This window comes from Aspergillus ruber, assembly GCF_000600275.1.
Source record: "Aspergillus ruber CBS 135680 unplaced genomic scaffold scaffold00020, whole genome shotgun sequence".
NCBI lineage: Eukaryota > Fungi > Ascomycota > Eurotiomycetes > Eurotiales > Aspergillaceae > Aspergillus > Aspergillus ruber.
The window spans coordinates 232,296-253,349 of record NW_024467316.1 but is presented as its reverse complement, the minus strand read 5'-3'; the positions used below and the strand labels follow the sequence as shown (position 1 = coordinate 253,349).

At 48.7% G+C, this 21,054-nt stretch overlaps 10 protein-coding genes across 10 annotated transcripts; 6 read left to right on the top strand and 4 right to left on the bottom strand.

Moving 5' to 3' along the window:
* The first annotated feature begins 522 nt into the window (after positions 1-522).
* EURHEDRAFT_414092 (uncharacterized protein) lies at positions 523-2,180 on the top strand. Its single transcript, XM_040782334.1, has one exon. It carries the CDS (start codon positions 658-660, stop codon positions 1,867-1,869), a length of 1,212 nt encoding a protein of 403 aa, XP_040637364.1. The 5' UTR covers positions 523-657; the 3' UTR covers positions 1,870-2,180.
* A 290-nt stretch (positions 2,181-2,470) lies between these two features.
* EURHEDRAFT_414091 (C2H2 type zinc finger domain protein) lies at positions 2,471-5,167 on the bottom strand. Its single transcript, XM_040782333.1, has 7 exons — positions 5,007-5,167; positions 4,913-4,928; positions 4,301-4,821; positions 4,038-4,247; positions 3,947-3,991; positions 3,798-3,899; positions 2,471-3,749 (listed from the first exon to the last, which is right to left on the bottom strand). Exons 1-7 carry the CDS (start codon positions 5,088-5,090, stop codon positions 2,568-2,570), a joined length of 2,160 nt encoding a protein of 719 aa, XP_040637363.1. The 5' UTR covers positions 5,091-5,167; the 3' UTR covers positions 2,471-2,567.
* Positions 5,168-5,335: 168 nt separating this feature from the next.
* Positions 5,336-7,897, top strand: EURHEDRAFT_141523 (putative MFS transporter). The gene is made up of 6 exons (XM_040777767.1): positions 5,336-5,602; positions 5,681-5,735; positions 5,841-6,151; positions 6,216-6,710; positions 6,779-7,452; positions 7,506-7,897. Exons 1-6 carry the CDS (start codon positions 5,588-5,590, stop codon positions 7,645-7,647), a joined length of 1,692 nt encoding a protein of 563 aa, XP_040637362.1. The 5' UTR covers positions 5,336-5,587; the 3' UTR covers positions 7,648-7,897.
* Positions 7,898-8,366: 469 nt separating this feature from the next.
* EURHEDRAFT_541393 (fumarylacetoacetate hydrolase family protein) lies at positions 8,367-9,870 on the bottom strand. Its single transcript, XM_040787393.1, has 5 exons — positions 9,719-9,870; positions 9,434-9,672; positions 9,067-9,382; positions 8,918-9,014; positions 8,367-8,865 (listed from the first exon to the last, which is right to left on the bottom strand). Exons 1-5 carry the CDS (start codon positions 9,744-9,746, stop codon positions 8,658-8,660), a joined length of 888 nt encoding a protein of 295 aa, XP_040637361.1. The 5' UTR covers positions 9,747-9,870; the 3' UTR covers positions 8,367-8,657.
* Positions 9,871-10,087: 217 nt separating this feature from the next.
* Positions 10,088-10,710, top strand: EURHEDRAFT_482205 (uncharacterized protein; the record flags this gene model as incomplete). The annotated part of the gene is made up of 3 exons (XM_040785516.1): positions 10,088-10,220; positions 10,280-10,329; positions 10,382-10,710. The coding sequence occupies 3 exons, from the start codon at positions 10,088-10,090 to the stop codon at positions 10,553-10,555; spliced, it is 357 nt and encodes a 118-aa protein (XP_040637360.1). The 3' UTR covers positions 10,556-10,710.
* A 166-nt stretch (positions 10,711-10,876) lies between these two features.
* Positions 10,877-12,220, top strand: EURHEDRAFT_414086 (putative alpha/beta hydrolase). The gene is made up of 5 exons (XM_040782332.1): positions 10,877-11,135; positions 11,194-11,233; positions 11,287-11,411; positions 11,466-11,661; positions 11,714-12,220. Exons 1-5 carry the CDS (start codon positions 10,948-10,950, stop codon positions 12,044-12,046), a joined length of 882 nt encoding a protein of 293 aa, XP_040637359.1. The 5' UTR covers positions 10,877-10,947; the 3' UTR covers positions 12,047-12,220.
* An 83-nt stretch (positions 12,221-12,303) lies between these two features.
* EURHEDRAFT_379014 (uncharacterized protein) lies at positions 12,304-14,838 on the bottom strand (the record flags this gene model as incomplete). The annotated part of the gene is made up of 1 exon (XM_040779125.1): positions 12,304-14,838. One exon carries the CDS (start codon positions 14,836-14,838, stop codon positions 12,304-12,306), a length of 2,535 nt encoding a protein of 844 aa, XP_040637358.1.
* Positions 14,839-15,372: 534 nt separating this feature from the next.
* rvb2 (RuvB family ATP-dependent DNA helicase reptin) lies at positions 15,373-16,907 on the top strand (the record flags this gene model as incomplete). The annotated part of the gene is made up of 3 exons (XM_040779124.1): positions 15,373-15,381; positions 15,438-15,884; positions 15,954-16,907. The coding sequence occupies 3 exons, from the start codon at positions 15,373-15,375 to the stop codon at positions 16,905-16,907; spliced, it is 1,410 nt and encodes a 469-aa protein (XP_040637357.1).
* Positions 16,908-16,966: 59 nt separating this feature from the next.
* EURHEDRAFT_414084 (GYF domain-containing protein) lies at positions 16,967-18,656 on the bottom strand. Its single transcript, XM_040782331.1, has one exon. It carries the CDS (start codon positions 18,520-18,522, stop codon positions 17,161-17,163), a length of 1,362 nt encoding a protein of 453 aa, XP_040637356.1. The 5' UTR covers positions 18,523-18,656; the 3' UTR covers positions 16,967-17,160.
* Positions 18,657-18,738: 82 nt separating this feature from the next.
* EURHEDRAFT_414083 (polyubiquitin-binding protein UFD1) lies at positions 18,739-20,420 on the top strand. The gene is made up of 3 exons (XM_040782330.1): positions 18,739-18,861; positions 18,911-19,201; positions 19,262-20,420. The coding sequence occupies exons 1-3, from the start codon at positions 18,859-18,861 to the stop codon at positions 20,054-20,056; spliced, it is 1,089 nt and encodes a 362-aa protein (XP_040637355.1). The 5' UTR covers positions 18,739-18,858; the 3' UTR covers positions 20,057-20,420.
* Positions 20,421-21,054: the final 634 nt, after the last annotated feature.

Below are 21,054 nucleotides of genomic sequence, written 5' to 3'. Positions count from 1 at the left end.
CCCGTGCTTTTGCCGGTACGAACACCTGGAGGAGAAACCGGTGGATGGGAAGGAGCCCAATGGGTAGAGGGTAGATAGACTTCGGGGTAGCCATGGGAGGAGACATAGAATAACCGAGGTTGTTCCCATTCCGGCGAACAATGATTGATAGACAGACTAGTGTCGATAGTGTCAGAGATTGCTTTTAAGTTAGTTATTTGACGGCGAGAATCTTCTGCAGCTTTCAGGAATGCCGAGTATTCAGGAGAAAGCATGACTGCCTGAGGCATTATCCCGTGACCGACTGTGCATGCGAGTGCGAACAGGGAGATGCAACGACAAATGCAAATATGCCGTACAACTAGGTGTATTCTACCCAATTCCTGCTGGTAGTACTCTGTATTACTCCAGTAAGGTAGTAATACAGTAGTTCGTGCCCAATTGCCGCCAGGTCACGTGCCCGGCGCGAACGCGGCGCGGCGGACCGCGAATTTCCTTTCGGGTTAAAATTGGGCGGATTCCGTCTCACCTTTATCTCTTCTCTTTGCAATTATTACGGAGCACACCATACAATTATTCTCACCATAACATATTATCAATATCAATCCTACAGGGATCCCGATCCAACGCACACACCGAATTATCGAATTAAATCACCACCCCTGAATCAGCCACACCATGGCCAAAGACATCGGAGCTCCCACACCGCAGTCCGAAAACCCATCACCATGGCCTGCCTCCAAACAAGTTTCCGTTGTACTGCCCACAGGCTCGACAGAACAACTTCCTACACCGAATCAATCGGAGGGTGTCATGGTCAACGGATTGTGCATTGTGGAGGGGATTCTTCCCGATGGTCGAGGAAAGCGGCTGACATGGGAAGAGGTGGAAGTTTTAGTGCGGCTATGCATGGAACGGACAACGGAAGACGAAATCAACACTCGTCCGAAGAAATGGTGGACTGAAACTTCTGATTTGTTATATGCGCGGACCGCCCGGTCTTATTCGTGGCAGTCATGCAAGCGTCGCATGCAGCAGTTATTGTGTGCTTGCCGGTTGTTCAAGGACGGTACTGCGGATCGCCTGGAATTTGCAGACGCCGGTCTACAACGTGATCTTCGCCAGTTACCTCATGAGTTGCGTTCGGAGATGGTTGAGTGGATGAATAAAACCGTACCAAGCGAGCAGCAAAATGTATTGGGCAAAATAAAGGCCCTGGGGGAGCGGCGGGCGGACAGACAACTCGAGAAACAACGACCTGAAGGGGGAGATGGAGAAAAGCAGCAGGAGAGAGACTATCACAAACGCAAGCATGACCGAGTTTGGAAATGGCTCGGTAGTCTACCTCCCCCCGGGGAAATGCTATCCGCGCTGGATGATAGTGACCGCACCGAACGGGGACGGAACGCAGCATCTGGACAACGAGACCGATCTCGATCCCCTCGTCGTGAAGGCGCCAAATACCGCCAGCGTTCTCCGCTAGGCCGTCGAGACCCGCAGCCCACTTCGACCCCAACAGGCAAAATCGAACGCTACTTCGAACCCGATCATCCCCGTGACAGTCGCGAACAGGACGCAGTGAAAAACGAGCAGACAGGCTGGGCTAAGCAGCCTCTTCCCAAGAACGACCCGAAAAAAATGACCCCCGGCGAGCGATCCAACCTTGCCGTACAATTGGAAGATACTGTTGACGACCTTGCTGATGATTTCATTGCCAACCACATGTATCCTCTGGTCCGGTCAGCCTACCCCAGCCATACCGATGAAGCCAGAAACAAACATGAGGCGGTAAACCTCGCCTGTTACGCCCTGTTCCGGAACATGGCGAAAATCACCGTCGAACTCCTGGCTGCTGCAGGCCTGCCAACTCCTCCTTTTCCAATGGAGTAGTCTCACTTAAATCTCTATTGTTTTCCTTTCATGTTTTATTTCAAGTTCTGTTCTTTTCTCAGTTCGGGTGGCATTGTCCAGCAACAGATTGGCAATCGGCCAAGCATGATACCCCAGCATTGATGCCTTTGTTGCCTCTGCATTTTTTTCTATCTGCATTACATTCCCTGTTTGTGTATCTTTTTTCATATATCCATTGCATTGCATGGTTGGGCTTGAATCTAAGGAGTTATGTTTGCATGTATGTTCTTTTCACTGCGCATACGTCCATAGATAGAAATAGAAATAGATGCATTGCATTTATACCCACACTCGCAAGTAGTCTTCGTATCATACGTAATATGTAAAACAGCCTAGGCCGACAATCTGTAAATAGCTAGAGTAGCTAGCTACATGCAAATATATTTAGCTTGTCCCACATGGTCGCTTTCCGTATGCACGGAAAATGTGGGAATGTGGGGAGCATAAATGTGTGGGGAAGTACATATGTACTCCTGCTTGATTGGGAATTATAAAGAATGTTAGGTATAAGTAGTAAGTAGACACGTGAGACTCTACATATAGAGACAATTAGTCTTAAAACAAAGAAATTTAATAATATGGACTATCCACTAGATATGCACGAGATCAAGAACGCCAGTAACCATCCATGCTTTAACCAAATGCAAAAATAACAAGCAATACGAAATCAAGACCACCTAATGACACAACGTAATCCACTGATCAATAATCTCCTCTATATCAAACGCAATCCCCCACTGCGAGCAAAGGCACCGGAACAACTTCTGTATCGAGTTCAGCTCGTACAGCATATTCCTCACAGCCCCGACAGACGGCGGAGAATCAGTTCGACCACCTTCAACAAATCGTCGAGTTTCCGAGCCAGATGGCCGCATATCTGTACTTCCCAGATTCAAGTCAGAGCGTGTGAGCAGCGCGTCTTGCCAGATAACGCTACTCGGGAGACGGACGGTCGCGACCCCGGCGATGGAGAAGACAAAGTATATAGTGGCCGCAGCAAAAAGGGAACTAGGCATGTGAATAACATGCGCACGGCCACGGGGAAGTTGCTCAATGATATCTTGGATGGCGATGGCGTGGAGGAGGGCACGACGGGCGTCTTCTGTGTGGATCCATTTAACCATGTCGAATCCAGATTTTAGTGTTCGGGACCCTCCTGAGACGGATTGGGTGATGTTGTAGCGTGAGCAGACGTGTCTACAGAGGATGGTAGAGTTTATCATTGTGTCGAGGCATATTGTGTGCCATCGAAGGAGTATTTCTAGTCTTTCAGGTGGCGAGAGATGGATGCTCATTGCGATTGTCTCGTGGATTTGGGCTAGGGCTCTCCTCACGTCTGAGCGGTCGGGAACCCCGACTGATGCTAAATCGCTTTCATCAGAATCGGAAACAAGTGATTGAAGACCTTCCAAAACGACGCGGAGGGCAAAAGCCGAGAACTGGTAATCGAGCGAGCGGAAGCTGCCAACAGGAGGAAATAGGGAGCGGAAGACCAGGCGAAACGACGGCTGATCTGGCTTCAGTGAGCGCATATGGACCAGCCATTCATCAGTGGTACTGGCGTCGAATGCTGCCTCACTACTGGGGAGGTTAAGCGGGTTTGCAACATGTCGGGCCGAAGCACCGTCTCCAGACATTTGCGCGACCAGACCGTCCAAGATATGATATGCAAGTAATGCTCGTTGTTGGATCTCTCTCGCTGCCCAAACCCGCCATTGGTGTTCTTTCTCTGCAATTGGGGAATCATGGAACGGCAAGTTTTCCGGGGGGAACGGCGAACTGTCCAGCATTCCGCAATGTCTTGCCCAGAAGAAACCAAGAGGACGGAAAACCTGACTCGTGGTGCGAATGCTCCTGTTCTATTTAATATTAGCAATTGCTAGATGCGCCCGAATGAGGCTTTTGACCTTTGACAAAGCGCCGTATATTTGTCCCAGAAGAGCTGTTATCAACAACTGCACACCTTTGCATGCATCGTACGGACCACGATGCGTTATCATCAATTGCCACTACTAATATTAGCGATAAACCTCTTCTAGAGGTTAAATGAACTTACCGATGTCGCAACTGCAGTGTGTGCTAGGCGCCATAAAGCCTCTCCCTGTACTTATAAGCACATGTATCATCCACTTACTCGGATAACTTACCTTCGCTACGGAGTCCTTGGGTCCCAAATACAGCGACCCAATTGCTATTGCATTCAACAGAAGCGGATGCGTACATTCTCGAAAGACAAACGTTGCTCGATGTAAGATAGGAAACGTCGGAATGAATCTGACAAAAAACATATGAAGACATTCATCGAGGAAGACTGAAGTAATCGATTTCGCTTTCACTTCCGCCGTTACACTCGAAGACTGTGAAGCGATTAGCCTGTATCAAGGATACTGTCAAGAAATCCGAGACTCACCGAGCTCGTCACCATCTCCGTGACATCCCGCACAGCCTGATGACTCCCCCCAGACGGAATAGTGCCAATAGACGAACTTCGATTATCAAACGAATTAGGAGAACCAAAGCTCATTGTGTTCACATCGTGCACAACTGGAGAAAACGGCAGCGCCCCTAGCGGCATCTGCCATTGATCAGTCGTGCCCGTGGACATGATACTCTGAAACAAATTCTCCGAGTCGGGCCAAATTAAGCTGAAATCGAGGTCAGGTGCCGCATGCAGGGTTGACTGCTGCGTAGACTGTGAGGTGTCCCATGTTGTGCTAGCAGGAGGGGTAGGAGCTGCTGTTGAGGGAGGATTCGAGTTCCACGCAGGCAGCGTTTCCTCTATCGAGGTAGTCTGGGATGCCAACGGTGTAGGTTGAGGGACATCTTTGGTGGTTGGATTCCGCATGTGCAGTTTTTCATGACGAGTGAGGGCATCCTGACGGGCAAAAGGCCGCGCGCAATCTTTACAAACAAAAGGTTTGGATCCGGTGTCTTCAAGGCGGCATCGAATTGTCAGCTTCTTGGCTCTGCAATAGGTAGATCATCTACTGCTAAAAACAGAACGATCAACCGGTGTTCTTACGGCATCGCTCGTGTCTCTGATAGCATACGTTAGCACTTGAGCTATTGACCAGCATGAGGCCATCCCCACGGTGGGAGAATGGGTGTTTGCATACTCTCAAATGTTCAGCTTTGGAAAAGGCCTTGTTGCAGACTCGACAGGCCAGTTTCTTAATCCCGGCTGGTGTTGTCTCCCCCATCATGCAACCACTGTGTGGGTGGGCTTCCTATCTCTGTATTGTAATAGACGGACTGCATCAGCTAGAGAATAGTGCAGAATAGCATCGTGGGACTAAAGAAAGAAAGGAAAGACAAAAGAGGGAATTCCGGGGGTGGGAGAGGTTGTGGGGCACGTGGCAACCACCGGAGATAGGCTTCGGCGTTAGCCCTTTTGGGAATCTCCTTATTCGGCCTACTTTCTCTCTACAGAGTACACTGCATGGGTGACACAAGTTACTGAAGGCATAAAAATAAGTCCAACCTACCCCGATATGGCTAGGTACGTACTAATCGCATTACTGAAAAAGACTTTACCCTATGTTTGAGACCCAGCGCCATCACCGTTGAGCCAAGCCGGTCTCGGTTAGTCTGCTAGCCAATGTGATACACTTCATTTCTTCAACTTTGTGGGGACTAGCTGAAGCTATCGGGGTTGCTGAAATTGGGTCTGGTCCATAATCTGCGACATACTGAGTCCATGGCTTCATTCCGTGTTAGTACATCCTCCGCATATTCCCCACAATACACCATCAATTGAGACGGGTGCTTACGTATGATCCCCGGAGTGAAGACCTATGCCTATACACAGGGCATTTGGATTGGCCTGGTCTGGAATGATGCAGTCGGTTTGTTTCTCCTCTTCCGGTTATCCCGGTTATTCATGCAGCGTTTGTCAAGAGGGGAAACATGATTATCTGACCCTTTCTGTCTTTCTTGGATTCTTATTTCAGCTCAATCATATCAGGGGTATAGGGGTGGAGTATATCAACAACTCAGGCTGAACAGAATCACCATGAAATCCCTCGAGATGCAGCCGTCACGAGCGGTTGGTGAGATTGACGAGTCTAATCCAACTAGCAAACCCGACATTGACTTTATAGAGAGTGCAGAGGCAGGCATGTCAGCTATCTATGTTGAAACCGTGGCTTCTCGGCTCTCCAAGGGTCATCGGGACTATCTCATCGAACGCCATGGGACTTTGGACCTAGATCCTATTCCCGGGATGAGTCCTACGGATCCATATAACTGGCCTACTTGGAAGGTTGGTCGTCTCTTCTATTCAAGGAAGTACTTTCAGAAGTTGAAACGAAGTGCTGACAAGTCAGAAAATGATGAACTTAATTCTAGTCGCCTTCCACGCATTAATGGGAACCTTCATGGCGAGCGCCATTATTCCAGCATATTCAACCATCGCTGAGGACTTTGGTGTCTCCTTGCAGCGAGCAAGTTATCTCACATCACTACAAATCGCGATCCTGGGAGGTGCACCGCTGTTCTGGAAACCCCTATCCAACCGATTCGGTCGTCGTCCCATTTTCCTTTTATCCCTGATATGCAGTTTGATCTGTAATGTAGGATGTGCAAAGAGTCCCGGTTATGCATCAACCGCTGCATGCCGAGCGCTGGCCGCATTTTTTATCTCTCCAGCGTCTGCTATTGGCAGTGCGGTAGTAATGGAAACAACGTTTAAGAAGGACAGAGCTCGGTATATGGGAGTCTGGACCCTGATGGTCACACTAGGAGTTCCTAGCGGGCCGTTTATATTCGGGTTTGTGGCTTATTGGGCAGGGTATCGGTGGATCTATTGGGTACTTGCAATGGTGGGCCTCTCTATATCCTGACCATAACCTTGCACATAGCAATTTACTGACGGTTGTCTCTATGGCAGATCAACGGAGGCCAATTTATCTTATACCTCTTATTTGGACCCGAAACGCGTTACGTGGGCATAGGTGCCGACCGCCAGATAAATTGGAAAACCGAATACCTTTATATCAGACGCATCGATAAAACGCCATTCTCATGGTACGAGTTCATCAAGCCATTAACAATGGTCAAGCGCCCATCCATTGTGGTCCCCGCTGTGGCATACGCCATGGTCTTTCTCTTCGCCAGTATCCTCTCTACTGTGGAGATTCCAAACCTCCTGCAAGAAAAGTTTGGTTTGAGCGAAGAGCAAGTCGGACTGCAGTTCCTGGGAGTCATAATCGGCTCCATTCTTGGCGAGCAATTGGGCGGGGTCATGTCCGACTTCTGGATGCGCCAACGAGAACGCCGGATAGGACGCAAAGCAGACCCTGAGTATCGACTGTGGTTGAGCTACTTTGGCTTCTCCCTCGCCATTATCGGTCTTATTGTCTTCCTTGTATGCACTCAAACAGCACCAAGTAGTCATTGGAGGGTTACCCCCATTGTTGGAACTGCTATCGGGGCCGTGGGAAACCAGGTCATCACCACCGTGCTGGTCACGTACGCGGTTGATTGTTATCCAGAGGAGGCTGCGAGTGTTGGCGTATTTATTACGTTCGTTCGTCAGATTTGGGGGTTTCTCGGGCCGTTCTGGTGAGTCTGCCCACATACCCTCCAAGCTTCCGGGTAGTAGCTGATGAATATAGGTTTCCGTCAATGTTCGAAAGGGTTGGCATCGCAGCGAGTTCCGGAGTAGGTGTTGCTCTCATCGTCGGTGTCAGCGTAGTTCCGACTATCTTCCTTCATTGGAAGGGACATGCTTGGCGTAAGGAGAAGATATATTCCTAATGCTGTTATGACTTATGTTATAAGCGTTATTCTGTTTCTGTGTTAGTCATTTTCAGCTAGGTATAAGGTCAATGAAGAACATCAACACTCCAACAATCATGGATATTTCGAGGGTGTATGTATAACAAGAGAAGTTGGTCAGGCCCCCCCAAAAAAAAAGGAATAGAAGAGAAATAGAAAATAGCCCATGACTTATATTGCTTCGTAACCGCCCCTTAAATCCCAAGCAGCCTTAGTTCTTTTCACCGGCACGTCTCATGATCCATAAGTCAGCCCATTTTGTGTCCATCAGCCAACGACCAATCTTGACACACGGGAAGTCCCGAGCTGATTAAATCGGTCGGAGGTTCTGATGGTTTAAACTGCCGATGCAGTACAGGTATGAAGCACATAGTGATAGTGCTCTAGTTTTTGTACCGACTGGATGGTATTGTGCTACAATTAATGTAAACGTATAGGAATACATCGGTACCATAAACAATATCCTATGTCACATACCAATCCGTACTCTATGCTCTGTATGTGTATATGGTCTTAGAATAAGCTCGCATTGGCATTCCTAGGGCAAAGACAAACCGGAGTAGATATACTCCGCTAGGTTAAAATCAATTCCGCCCTAACTCCGAACAGCCAATCAGCGACTTGGTACAATCTACTATCTTGCACAGAGCACTCAAAAGGCAATGTGTTGTCCTGAAAGTGTAATTCTCAGGCGCAGTACAATCTCGTCATTCGACCTATTTTTTCGTCAATTATATTTTTAAGGATCCGGGAGTTCTTCGGTATTCGGATGCTGTTAAAGTACCGTTGATTTGGAGATTCCGAGCGGAAATTCCGAGTAATACGGAATCCGGATTGTGGGGAAAACAGATGTCTGTGGAGATGATATCAGTGGAGATGTGGGATCCGGGAGTAATCCATACACAGGGAATCGTGTACAATATGGCTACAGCATGTCCTGACAATGCGATCGTATAAGATATAACACACGGGTATACAATGTAATGCAATCACTGCTGATTCTCGAACTTTGTAATCAACGTCCCAACATGCGGCAGCAACTCAACTGCAAATTCATCCCCAGCCTTCAAGAATTCCTTCGGGTTCTTCGCGGCTCCAACGCCAGGTGGGGTGCCAGTGAGGATGATAGTTCCGGCAGGAAGAGTTGTGCCCTGCGATAAGAAGCTAATGAGCTTGGGGACACTGAAGATGAGGTCGCTGTTTTGGCGTTAGCTTCCGTAGGTAGAATAGATTGAAGGGAGTATCTTACGTCAATGGACAGTCCTGCAGAGCCTGGCCGTTCTTCAAACCGCGGATCTTGAATTGGCTGGCCTCGGGGAACTGTGCTGCAGAAACCAGCGCAGGGCCTGTCATTCCATTAGTATTCATGAATTGGCACGGCAGAGAATGTGTGCTCACCGATAGGACAAGCAGTGTCAAATCCTTTCGAAAAACACCATTGACTTTGGTTCATCTGCGACGTCCGGCTAGAAATATCATTCGAAGCCGTGTACCCCAGCACATAATCCAGTGCCTCTTCCTCCCTGACATCCTTTGCGTCGCGGCCGATTACAATGACCATCTCGGATTCGTAATCACCCGTGTTGTCTTGTTGAGTGATTCTGGGGAGGATCGTGGGAGCTGGCCATGGGTCTGCAAGTGAGGTGGGCGGTTTGATGAATAGGGTTGGGACGTCGGGGATGGATAGTTTCATTTCTGCAGCGTGGGAGACATACTGCGCATTTTGTCAACACAGATATTCGATTGATTTGTTTGGAGTACTCACGTTTAACCCGATACACCGGATAGATCCAACTTCATTCTGAGCTAGCGGAGACAAAAGCCGTTCAATGATCTCAGTCTTCTCGGTTTTCTGGCCAGGGTTGAGAACAGACGTCCCCGAGAATGGGTGAACAGGAACATCCTTGCCCTGGTATAGAGCCAATCCAACGTCCAACTTGGGATCTACCGGCTCTCCGATTAAGATGCTGAAGCGGTTGGACCTAGGAATGAAGCGCACAAGGCCTGGTCGAGTTAGCATGCATGTATAACCAGCGTAAGGTTGACATACGCGAAAATGTGGATGCGATTTTGGACATGGTAAACTGAATTGATATTGGTTAATTGGGTGAAATGGACGAGACTGTTCACTATTTACCGGAGATGTCGCGGACTATTTCTACCCCGAAAAGACAAGTGGGGGAAGGGACTAGTCGCTTTATTTCTTCCCTGACTTATATGGGCAGAAATGGACTAAGTACAAGCTAGAAAGAGTGGCCGGGTTAAATCCGACAGACCCAGTTATTTTCTCGTCCCCACGAACGATGCCGAACAACGGCGTGGGGAAGGGGGCCTGATAAAAACAGCACACTCCGCTGTTTAAAAGAACGTTTGCGACAAGCCCTCACAGTATTACAACTTAATTTCATCAATATTCACTATGGCCAGCCCCAAAGGACCTTTTCGTCTTGTCACGGTCAATACAGCCCCCGAGAGAGCGCAACGCTTGATCGGAAGAGTCGCTGATACCCTCAAGGACCAGTATATCATCATCCACGAGGCCAACTGCTCGAGTATGTTTCCATCGCGAGTGTTTGTCGTTAACGGAAATATCCAGTACTGACCGCAACAGAAATCGAAGAAGTCGGCCCTAAAGTCCAGGAATTGATGCCGGATATCCTAGTAAGCTGCCACTTCGCTATCTACATATCTACCCCTTCTGACAGTCGCATAGTTCAGCGCATCCATGTGGACCGCAGAAGAAGCTCAACAGATTCACGCCACGGCCCGCGAGATCAAGCCCGATATCAAACTGCATGCCATTCCTACTGGATTGCAAGTTGAGAGAGGACCAGATGCTATTGTCGAATATCTCTGCGAGAAGGTGCCGCCGCTGCTGGACAGCTAAGTGCCTCAGGTTCGCCGTTGATGTTGGTATATGTATAAAGTATATTGGGTGAATTGGACGATGGTCATGTGCTTGTAAATACTACAATAGGTGGAGATTAACTGGGTGTTTTCAACTGAATCAAATGTACTTCAAAACCTGGTGAAATGGCCAATCCCAAAGCCAACTGGCAAGCAAACGTAAGATTATTCAGAGCTTATTAAACGTACCACGTAGGGCGTCATTTATTGGTTTGATTCTGCCAGGCGGAAAGGGCCTTATCTAATCAAACCTCGCCAATCAGAGACCGCATCAACGGAAATACCGGAGATAACGGGTCCACAATACATCACCACAAAGAATCCTCGACTTCCGTCATTGGGAATTGCGTAGTACCAATTCCACTCTAAACGATGTTGCCGTTAAGAACAGCCCCGAGGAGGGCAACTGGCCTGCGTTCCTTTTCGACATCCCGCGTGCTGCGGTCCGAGGAGCTATCACATCAGATCTTCGGTCCTGAGAATGAACAGGCTGTTCGAAGTCCGATTCTCTTCTTGCATGGACTTTTTGGATCGAAGCAGAATAATCGGAGTATTAGTCGGTAAGTCCCAGCCTTAACTTCTTGTCTTTGATATGGAACCCAGAGCTAACTAGTGTAGGGCCCTTGCACGTGACTTGAAGCGTCAAATATACACCCTGGTGCGTGCGCCCTGCATATGATGATTGGCAGGAAGACTAAGAGTCAATGACAGGATCTCCGGAATCATGGACATTCGTTCCATGCCCAGGAGCACAACTATACAATTATGGCTGAGGACGTGGAGAAGTTCATTGACCAGCAGAAGCTAGATAAATGCGTGTTGATTGGGCACTCTATGTACGTCTTCTTATAGTGCACATTAGAGACATTATGTTAATAGGCGTTGTACAGGGGTGCCAAAACCGCCATGGCTGTTGCTCTGCGCTTTCCTGATCGTGTGTCGGGCCTTGTGCCCGTCGACAATGCACCCATTAATGCTCGGTTGCAGAGTGATTTTGGGAAATATGTCCGAGGCATGCAGCATGTCGAGGCCGAGCAGGTGACGAAGCAGTCCGATGCGGATAAGATTCTGCAGAGTTATGAAGAGGTATGTCTTGATATTCATTAAATATCATTACGGCATTATGTTAACCTGGTAGGCCCTCCCCATTCGACAATTCCTTCTGACCAACCTGATCCGCTCAGAGGATCAGACAATGAAATTTCGCGTTCCGCTGTCGACATTGGGTGCTTCACTTGAAGACATGGCTGACTTCCCATTCCGTGAACCGGGGGCTGTAACATATGACGGGCCAACCCTTGTTGTTCGGGGCACCAAGAGCAGATACGTTTCGGATGAGTCGCTCCCCGCTATCAAGAAGTTCTTCCCAAACTCTGAAGTTGCGGATGTCGAGGCCGGGCACTGGCTCATTTCAGAGAAACCTGAAGCATTCCGACAAGTGGTTGTTAAGTTCTTGAAGAATACGCCATAGTGGCGGGATCAATGGGGTATTGATTAAGCAAAAGAAGTGTATACCTCGCTGGGAACATTATGCATAGACGTATTTGTAAATAATACTCATAAAAACAGACATATGAACGGTAACCACACCACGCCAACGCAGAATATAGTATCAAGGAACACAAACTCTATTACAGTCATGAGTTTCGTCACCGCGTCCAGATCTAGGGTAGAACACTGATCCAGTACGCATAAAGCCGAGGGGAAAGAAAAGCAAAAATTATTCGCTTAGTCTAGCGTAATGGGTTCCGTATCTCGGATGAGCTTTCTCTTCTTCTTTTTCTTGGTTTTCTTTTTCGTGTCTATAGACGGCGTCCCGTCGCGTCCAGGAGTGAGTATTCGTGGTGAATTGGACTCCGAATGCGGTTCCGGTCTTTCATCATCTGAAGCATTTGTCGAAAGACGCGGGCGCTTCTTCTTTCTCTTCTTCTCTCGTAGAGCGAGCGCAAGTTTAGCTTCGGCCATTTGATTGATAGTAGTGCTATCTCCATTGGCCGGGCTCTTGGTGGGCTCCTCAGGGACCTCGGGTTCGGGTTCTTCATCACCCTCAACTTTTTGTGGTGGTGATTGTGGCTCTTCAGCTGCTTGTCCGTCCATTAACATGCCTTCCTGGTTCTCCACGGCTTTCTTTATATTATCAAATTGTTCGAGTAGTTGTTCATGATTGTTCGACGCAGATTCTTCCAAGTGCCTCATGCGATCTAGCAAGGAACCAATGTCACTCGCGTGGGATTTTGTTGTTTCCATGTTGGTTGTGTTTGTGGATTGTAGTTGAGAAAGCTTGCTCGACATGCCCTTGAGCCCGCTAGACAGTCGCTGGAACTCCTCGTTGAATTGCTCGCGCTCATAATTCAAGCTCTCTACTAGGGATTCGTTCGACAACTGTTTCGATCTCAATTGCTCGCCGATGTTGGATGTCTGTTCGTTCATTTTCTTCGAAAGAGAATCGACCTTTGACTGCAGCTGATTAAACTGCAGCTGAGTTGGCATCGAGGTCTGGGACTTAATTTGCTCCGATAGGCCAGCAACCGATTGCTCCATACGAGCGTGTTCAGTTTTTAATCGATTCCTTTCCTCCAATTGCACGGCTGTATCCTTCTGCAGTTGCGCGACATGCGAAGAATGCGACTTGAACAATTGCTCTACCTTCGATTTGAGCGGCAGGATATCTTTATCGAGGCTGTTTCTGAGTGCTGTCACCTGCTCCGTCAACTGGGATGCCGATGGGTACATTTCTTGCATAGCGGCCACCATGTTCTTGACGATAGGCTCTGTTGAGATATTATTATAACGCGTTTCCAAAGAATGCAACCCGACCTTCACACTCTCCAGCACACGCTGTGTGACTGATAGCGACCCAGAAAGGTCTTGGATTTGTCGCAAAGCTGCCGCTGGATTGCTTTGCGCCATAGCCTTGATCTCTGCCGACACCTGACCGTAGCCATCCCTAAATCCCTTGAACTCCTCGCTCTGTTGCGCCAATATCTTCTTGATTTCTTCCATCTCAGAGAACTGAAAGTCATCTTTCATGAACTGCAGATGCGATAGTTCGTCTATCCGACCATCTAATGCTCGTATACTCTGATTTATCTGGTCCTTGTTGGTTTGAGGTGTAGCCTGATCTCCTTCCAGCTTTTGCAACCTCAGTTCCATGTCCTTGATGGCACCCGTGAAATCAACATCTCCGTTCATCGGCTGAGCAGTCGGGCTTTCTGTTACCACTTTACCTGCCAATGAGCTCAAATGATTGGAAAAGCTGTCCATTCTCGCCTTCATTGCATTTATAGAACCAGCGCTGATATCGTTCAATTCTCTCCGTTGTTCTTCGATATCTCCATTTATTTGGTGGATCGACTTTGAAAGCGCTTCTTGGCACTCGACAAGTGCCTTCATTGTCCCCTCCGCCTCTGTGTGTTTCCGCTTTAACTCTCCAATGTCGTTTTCGAATTGCGTAGACGGTGCTTCTTGTATTGGCAATGATACTGCTCCCTTCTTCATTTCCGAGCTCAGCGACGTTAAGCGTTCATTATTAGCCTTGACAGTCTTAGCCTGTTCGGATAGAAGTGAGGTTTGATTTCCCATGGTTTTTTCCAAAAGATTAACCCTATCTTGGAGAATTTCGATGGGCCCAGTTCGTGTCGGACTGCTATCAGCGAGCCTAGCAAGTTCAGTTTTTGTATTAGCGGCCTCTTCTCTGAATGTTTGAAGTTCCCTCTGCAGTTTCTTTATCGTCTCTTCCGATGCAGAAGAGCTGGGGCCATTTGGTGATAAAAGTCCCCATTTAGTCACCAGATCCCTTTCTATTCGGCTGCAATTCGACAAATGCTGCTTTATGGTATCGTCCATCCGAGTCATGTCGTCACTCTCATCATTGCTGGTCTGCTGAAAGAAAGCCGCAGTTGAAGGAAAGTTCGTATGGGCCTTTGCCTTTTTCAATAGACCTTCCGTCATCTCTTTCTTCTTCTGCAATCTTTCTTTCTCTGACCTGCTGACGGCCGTAGCAACGGCGGCTTGCACCAGCTCTGAGATTGACTGAATAAACAATCCATCACGACAATTATCCTGCTCCTCGACCGGCTTGGGAGGTTCGTTCGGCGGAGGTAAAACGGCGGGTTTGGGTGTGCTAGGTGATCCAAGCGAGAGCGAGCTTTGTTTTTCCAAGGACGGTTTTTTAATCGGCGGGAGTATATTGAATCTGGCTAGTCGACTGGCTAGACGTGGATCGCGCGTGGATGGATTATCGAGGTCTATTTTATCCGACATGGTAGGAGATTATTGTATCGATGGGCGAAAGGTGCACATCATTTAGCAGCCGTTCCTGATCCTGACTGGGTTTATGACAGATAAAACTGTTCCCAATCAGCAACAGCGATGCAGACCAACTAAACAAGTGGTCAATATCAAAGCGACAAACGATTCTCCGCTCAGAGTATTGAATTGGCGATTGCGCGCACGCGCGTGCGGGAAGATATGCGGAGGTATTGCACTCGACAATGAGATGGAACTTCGGCAATCAATGTAGCAACGGAAAGGCGAGAGAGATGGGAGCAGAGATCTGTCCTGAGATTTCGACTTTACATGTAAACGGAGAATTGAAAGAAAAATTTCTCCAAGGGCAAACGAGCAAACGGACAATCTTGTAGTGGGCGAACGCTTATTCTGCCGGGCGGTGAGCAACTTTTGGGTTTCTCTTTCGCAGAGCTGTTTCTCTCACCTCCGCGACGTTGTCTTTTGCTGCACTCAATCCAGTGCTTTTCGTCTCAATTACGGTCTTTTTTGCAGGTTCAGGGATTTACCATGGCTGCGGTGAGCTTTCACTTCTTTTGTTTGCGATTCTCGTCTCATTGCTGATTCCTATCAAGCCAATTTCCACCGTCGCGGAGAGCAAGGAGCTCCGCGGACTCAACCTCATCGCTGCCCATTCGCATATCCGAGGTCTTGGTGTCGATGCAGACTCTTTACAACCGAGAACGTCCTCACAGGGACTCGTTGGCCAGGAGAAGGCACGGAAGGCTGCTGCGGTGATTCTGCAGATGGTGAAGGAAGGGAAGATTGCTGGGCGAGCCGTGTTGATCGCAGGACCTCCCAGCACCGGAAAGACAGCTATCGCTATGGGCATGGCACAGTCGCTTGGACCTGATGTGCCGTTCACAATGCTTGCTTCCTCGGAGATTTTCTCAATGGAGATGTCCAAGACAGAGGCACTTACGCAGGCATTCCGGAAGTCGATCGGTGTCCGCATCAAGGAAGAGAGCGAAATCATCGAGGGTGAAGTTGTGGAAATCCAAATTGATCGGAGCGTTACTGGCGTAGGTGCACACCGTCACATGTTTGTACGATGAAAGCGGCTAATTCTGATTTGTTTATTCGATGAAAAGGGCCACAAACAAGGCAAACTTACCATCAAGACCACCGATATGGAGACCATTTACGACATGGGAACGAAAATGATCGATTCGATGACCAAAGAGCGTGTGATGGCTGGAGATGTTATCTCCATCGACAAGTCCTCGGGGAAGATCACAAAATTGGGTCGCTCGTACGCTCGTTCTCGGGATTATGATGCGATGGGCGCCGATACCAAATTTGTCCAATGTCCCGAGGGTGAACTGCAAGTCCGCAAGGAGATTGTCCACACCGTGAGCCTCCATGAGATCGATGTCATCAACTCCCGGACACAGGGCTTCCTGGCACTATTCTCGGGTGACACAGGTGAGATCCGGAGCGAGGTTAGGGACCAAATCAACACCAAGGTGGCCGAGTGGAAGGAAGAAGGCAAAGCAGAGATTATTCCGGGCGTGTTGTTCATTGACGAGGTGCATATGCTGGACATTGAGTGCTTCTCTTACGTCAACCGTGCATTAGAGGCGGAACTCGCTCCTATTGTTATCATGGCCAGCAACCGTGGCCATGCCCGGATCCGTGGCACAACATACAATTCACCCCACGGGCTCCCTCTCGACTTCCTTGACCGTGTCGTGATTGTGAGCACGCAGTCTTACTCTGCCGAGGAGCTCCGGCAGATTTTGGCTATTCGTGCCCAAGAGGAAGAAATTGACCTCTCCCCCGACGCTCTCGCACTCCTGACTAAGATTGGCGAGGAGTCGGGCCTACGGTACGCGAGCCATATCATCACCACTTCCAATCTCCTTAGCCAAAAGAGAAAGGCGAAGGAGGTTAGCATCGATGATGTGCAGCGCAGCTTCCGGTTGTTCTTCGACCCCAACCGGAGTATCAAGTTTGTGAGTCAGTTTGAACAAAGATTCATTAGTGATCAAGGCAACGTGGACTTTTCTACTGCTAATGGAGGAGATGCTATGGAGATCTCCTAGATGTTCACTTAACCTACCTTTTGCATTTCAAGGAAAGAAAAACGCGATAATTTCCTGATTGTTTTCTGTTTATTCATGTTCGTCCTTCTATGGCATCGAGTTATGTATGGTAAAGGCTGGCGCTTTCTGAGAATTTTTACGGGGTAATTGACACAAGATCACGAATTGGATTTCAAATAGACCCGAGGAATAACGATGTGCTTGGTATATCAGAAAATTAGTAGAATAATGTACACGTCGCGAATTTCATGGGCTATGAGAAAGTAACGTCTTGTCTCCATTCGCCAGTGTCGCCCACTTCCCGGAACTCGACACCTTCACCAAAATACCCTGCGCCCTTCCATGACTCCATCATGGCACTAACATATGGCCCGTGAATGTTGCCTCCATCACGAGCATCAGCCCAGCGGAATTCCCACATAACTGGCTCTTGCTCGCCAGCACCATTCCCTGTTTCTGTAGGTTCCGTGGGATCAACCCAATCCTCGCCTGTCTCGCGCTTATATTGCCTCGTAAGCAGTTCACGTTCTGCATTGTAGATTTCTGCCTGTCCCCTGGTCATGAGAACGTCGGCAGCACCGGTGATGGCTTCGATTGTCTGCTTGCAAACGGCCTCGTTAGGGTCGTCTTCTGTCATTGCGATATCTTCAGCTGCGGTTCTGTTTTGTTTCTTCTTGTTCCGTTGTTTGTTTTGTTGCCATTTCGGCTTTCTTTGCACGCCTTTGCCTATTCTCGCCAGGGCCTCGAGAATCGTCTCTCCACGTTGAAGATGCATGATGATGGTTTTCAGGACGTCGCCTGTTAGGATGCTATCGTCTTGCCGGTCTCGTTCTCTCCGCTCAGCTTCTCGTTTCTCTGCGGCCTCCTTTGCGCTTTTCATATCCTTCTTTGACACGCCTTCAAGCCAAGAGTCATAAACAGCATCGGGGTCCGCCGCTTTTCGAATGTAATTTCCTTGATCGTCGAACTTGCCCTCCTCCTGTTCATTGCGCATGTTGAACGCATCCAATAAAGGCGCATTCTTTTTCTTCCCACCGGCTCCTATTTCTTCGTCCAATTCCTCATCCACCTTTGCGCGGTCTTCCTCTGGAACATCTTCCTCGCTTTCTTCGTCTTCGTCGACCTCACCATGGCCCTTGCTCAGATCTGCGTGCAAGGCATGTCCACCGCGCGAAGATGAGACTTGTCCCTGAATCTCATCATCTTGTAAGAACCGCACATTCTTCTTATTCTTCCGCATAGCCTCGTCCGCATCGATTTCTTCAGCCCCGAAATCTTCCTGCAACTCTGCGAACATATCATCGTCATCTGCATCGTGCTTTTTCCTCTGATTCTCAGGTTTCTTCTCAATGCGCGCCGAGAACCCTTCGTTGTCACTGTCCGAGTCATATCCGTCGAGGTTAACTGCTTTCCGGCGCACTTGTTGTCCGCGGCGGCCGATTTCGTCTGCGTCCAAGACTGCATCATCCTCGAGCGCATCGGGAGCTAGTGCTGAGGGGTTGCGGAGGTCGAATCGGGGCTTCTTGTGAGATGCTGGGCCATTGGGGTCGTCTTCGTCGTGGTGGTGGGTGCGGGTGAAGTCTTCACCTGCCCGCTTGGGGCGCGCGGAGGACATTTATGTGGCTGGGAATGAACAATAGCAAGACTTGTAGTTCTACAGCTGCGGTATCTGACAGCCACAAAGCTGATAGCTTAAAGAACCTGGTGAGAAAAATTGAGCTGAAAACTCACAGTAATGTTGTCTTGGTCTGGGGTCGGGTCGGAAAAATGCGTGCGGAGCCTACTTGCGTCACCGCGGGCGATAAGACAGCGGTTGGCTGTTCTTCCTTAACGGCATTTTCAGGAATTCGTTCTCCGTTACTTATATACAGATTTATTCTGCTTCAGAAACAAAATCTTCATTCCTAGAGCGTCAGCGGAATCTGACTTATTGCCACCACCACAGCTCAATATGGTCTGTTCACACCACATCCAGGATCAAGACTCGGAGCTAACCTCTGCAGTTTCGCTATGATGATATGGACATTGGCTCCTCCATGCTTCGAGGTGCTAACCGTCGCTTCGATGAGTACTACCGCTGCTACCCCGTCGCAATGATGCCCGGGCCCGAGAGAGAGAACGTCAACCATGGCGGCAAGGTCATCATGCCTCCGAGCGCCCTGGACAAGTTGACTCGCCTTCATATCACATATCCAATGATGTTCGAGCTCCATAATGGTGCGAGGGAGCTGATGACACATGCTGGTGTGCTGGAGTTTATTGCTGAGGAGGGGAAGATCTACTTGCCATACTGGGTAGGCTCAGTATTCTCGACCCATTTCTGTGACTGTGCTGACTTACGTGATGCTATCTAGTTGATGCAGCGATTACTTCTCGAACCCGGTGATCTTCTCCAGATCAAATCCACCGACCTCCCACCCGGCCAATTCATCAAACTTCAAGCCCAGTCAACCGCCTTCCTTGACATCAGCGATCCTAAAGCAGTCCTCGAAAATGCCTTCCGCAACTTCTCTTGTCTTACCAAGGGTGATGTTTTCACCTTCGCCTACAACGACCAAGTATACGAAATGGCTGTTTTGGAGACCAAGCCTGACGGGAAAAGCGCCGTATCCGTTCTGGAAACAGATTTGGAGGTCGATTTTGCACCGCCTGTTGGGTATGAAGAGCTTCAGAAGCCCAGCGGAACAAGTACCCCTCGCAGTGGCATGAGCGGAAAGCTCCCATCTGGTGGCCTACTTCATCCCCAAGGTACGATGGCACAATCGATCAACTATGCTGCCATTGCGCCAGAGTCCACCGAAGCCGCCGCAGGCGCTAAGGCAGTCTCGTCGAACTTCCTTTCAGGAGGTCACCGTCTGAATGCGAAGAAGGGTAGCAAAACTCCGACACCACAACCTTCCACACCTGCTCCGGGGACATCGAATTCTCAGCATCCCCCGCCAGCTCGCAGAACAAATGGGCCTCAGCCCTTACGACTGCCACCCAATCAACTGTTCTTCGGCTATGCGATCAAGCCTGTGAAAAAGCGTGATGATAAGGGACAGGTTGTAGAGGAAGAGGAGAAACCCCGATTCCAAGGAGCCGGTCAGACACTGCGTGGAAAAAAGAAAGACACCGGACGCTCTGAAACACCTGCGTCAGGAAGCTGAACGGACAAGCTATAGGTAACGAATATAATCAAATGTCATGGGATTATGTGGGCTTTGCAATCATCATTTTCTTAGACGGGTTTTTCGGATTGATTCTTCTTCCCTTGCCTATACTTTTACATAGATAGGCCAATATTAGGGTCGGCACACTGTTTAGGAGCATAGCGAGACTCGGCCGGCGTTCAATGGGAATTCACTTCGTGTATCTCATGTTTCGACACTATATTAAGCCATATCTGCACCATTAGAGAAGCTAGTGAATGTGGAAATGTAGCGTTTGAATTCAGGTCAATGACCATTCGAACATCCTGCCTTCTTCCCTCTTGTACCTGTGAAAATTACGTTTGATTTTCTTTAAGAGCACATAGAATCATAGATTTTAAAATATAGAATGCCGTACAGATTCTGGTCTTTCTGCCGATGATCTTTTTTGCATCTTTGCCCAACTAAACTACACACGACTACATCATATTCCGGCTTTTTATTTGAGGAACTTTCTTGGGCCTATTTGCTACTTTTCTTCAGCGTACTTACGACTACAGATCCATATCCTATCCCTATGGACTCAATCGCTTCTCGTAACATCTTTATCTTCAATGTTAGCACCGGTGCCTTATTGGGAGGCGTACGACAAAACCGTCCCCTCACCGAGGCGAATTCTTTGTTTATGCTTAGTCGAGTCTTGCCGATTACTGCATTCCCATTCAAGTCATACAGAGAACATCAGGTCGGGTGATATCATCAACCGATGGCTCCCCTCAAGAAGGAGAGTTCGACGTTTAGTGTGAGAGCAAGTATTCTCCAAAGATGCAACGATGGAATACTAACTACTCTACATAGGCCAGATCCGCATGGCCGATGAAACCTTTCTTCAGAGAGTGATGTCCTATGGCCGGAGCGATAGAGTCAACGAGTTCAGAAATGGTATACGAGGTCGCGATGACAGATGCACCGTGTCGGGGACGGTCAACAGGAATGTCCCGATTACCTGGAGTGGC

What these genes read in the sequence shown, in the direction of transcription:
- EURHEDRAFT_414092 (XM_040782334.1), top strand. Translation starts at nt 658, where the DNA reads ATGGCCAAAGACATCGGAGCTCCCACACCGCAGTCCGAAAACCCATCA.
- EURHEDRAFT_414086 (XM_040782332.1), top strand. Translation starts at nt 10,948, where the DNA reads ATGTTGCCGTTAAGAACAGCCCCGAGGAGGGCAACTGGCCTGCGTTCC. An exon ending in AATAATCGGAGTATTAGTCG is followed by an intron (nt 11,136 to 11,193) that starts GTAAGTCCCAGC and finishes TAACTAGTGTAG; the next exon opens with GGCCCTTGCACGTGACTTGA. An exon ending in TTCTGCAGAGTTATGAAGAG is followed by an intron (nt 11,662 to 11,713) that starts GTATGTCTTGAT and finishes TTAACCTGGTAG; the next exon opens with GCCCTCCCCATTCGACAATT.
- EURHEDRAFT_414083 (XM_040782330.1), top strand. An exon ending in AGATCTACTTGCCATACTGG is followed by an intron (nt 19,202 to 19,261) that starts GTAGGCTCAGTA and finishes GATGCTATCTAG; the next exon opens with TTGATGCAGCGATTACTTCT.
- EURHEDRAFT_414091 (XM_040782333.1), bottom strand. Translation starts at nt 5,090, where the DNA reads ATGGGGGAGACAACACCAGCCGGGATTAAGAAACTGGCCTGTCGAGTC. An exon ending in CGGAGATGGTGACGAGCTCG is followed by an intron (nt 4,248 to 4,300) that starts GTGAGTCTCGGA and finishes ATCGCTTCACAG; the next exon opens with TCTTCGAGTGTAACGGCGGA. An exon ending in CCAAGGACTCCGTAGCGAAG is followed by an intron (nt 3,992 to 4,037) that starts GTAAGTTATCCG and finishes TTATAAGTACAG; the next exon opens with GGAGAGGCTTTATGGCGCCT.
- EURHEDRAFT_414084 (XM_040782331.1), bottom strand. Translation starts at nt 18,522, where the DNA reads ATGTCCTCCGCGCGCCCCAAGCGGGCAGGTGAAGACTTCACCCGCACC.
- EURHEDRAFT_141523 (XM_040777767.1), top strand. An exon ending in GGTCTGGAATGATGCAGTCG is followed by an intron (nt 5,736 to 5,840) that starts GTTTGTTTCTCC and finishes TTCTTATTTCAG; the next exon opens with CTCAATCATATCAGGGGTAT. An exon ending in GGGTTTCTCGGGCCGTTCTG is followed by an intron (nt 7,453 to 7,505) that starts GTGAGTCTGCCC and finishes TGATGAATATAG; the next exon opens with GTTTCCGTCAATGTTCGAAA.
- EURHEDRAFT_541393 (XM_040787393.1), bottom strand. Translation starts at nt 9,746, where the DNA reads ATGTCCAAAATCGCATCCACATTTTCGC. An exon ending in TGACACTGCTTGTCCTATCG is followed by an intron (nt 9,015 to 9,066) that starts GTGAGCACACAT and finishes ATGGAATGACAG; the next exon opens with GCCCTGCGCTGGTTTCTGCA. An exon ending in CTGCAGGACTGTCCATTGAC is followed by an intron (nt 8,866 to 8,917) that starts GTAAGATACTCC and finishes ACGCCAAAACAG; the next exon opens with CGACCTCATCTTCAGTGTCC.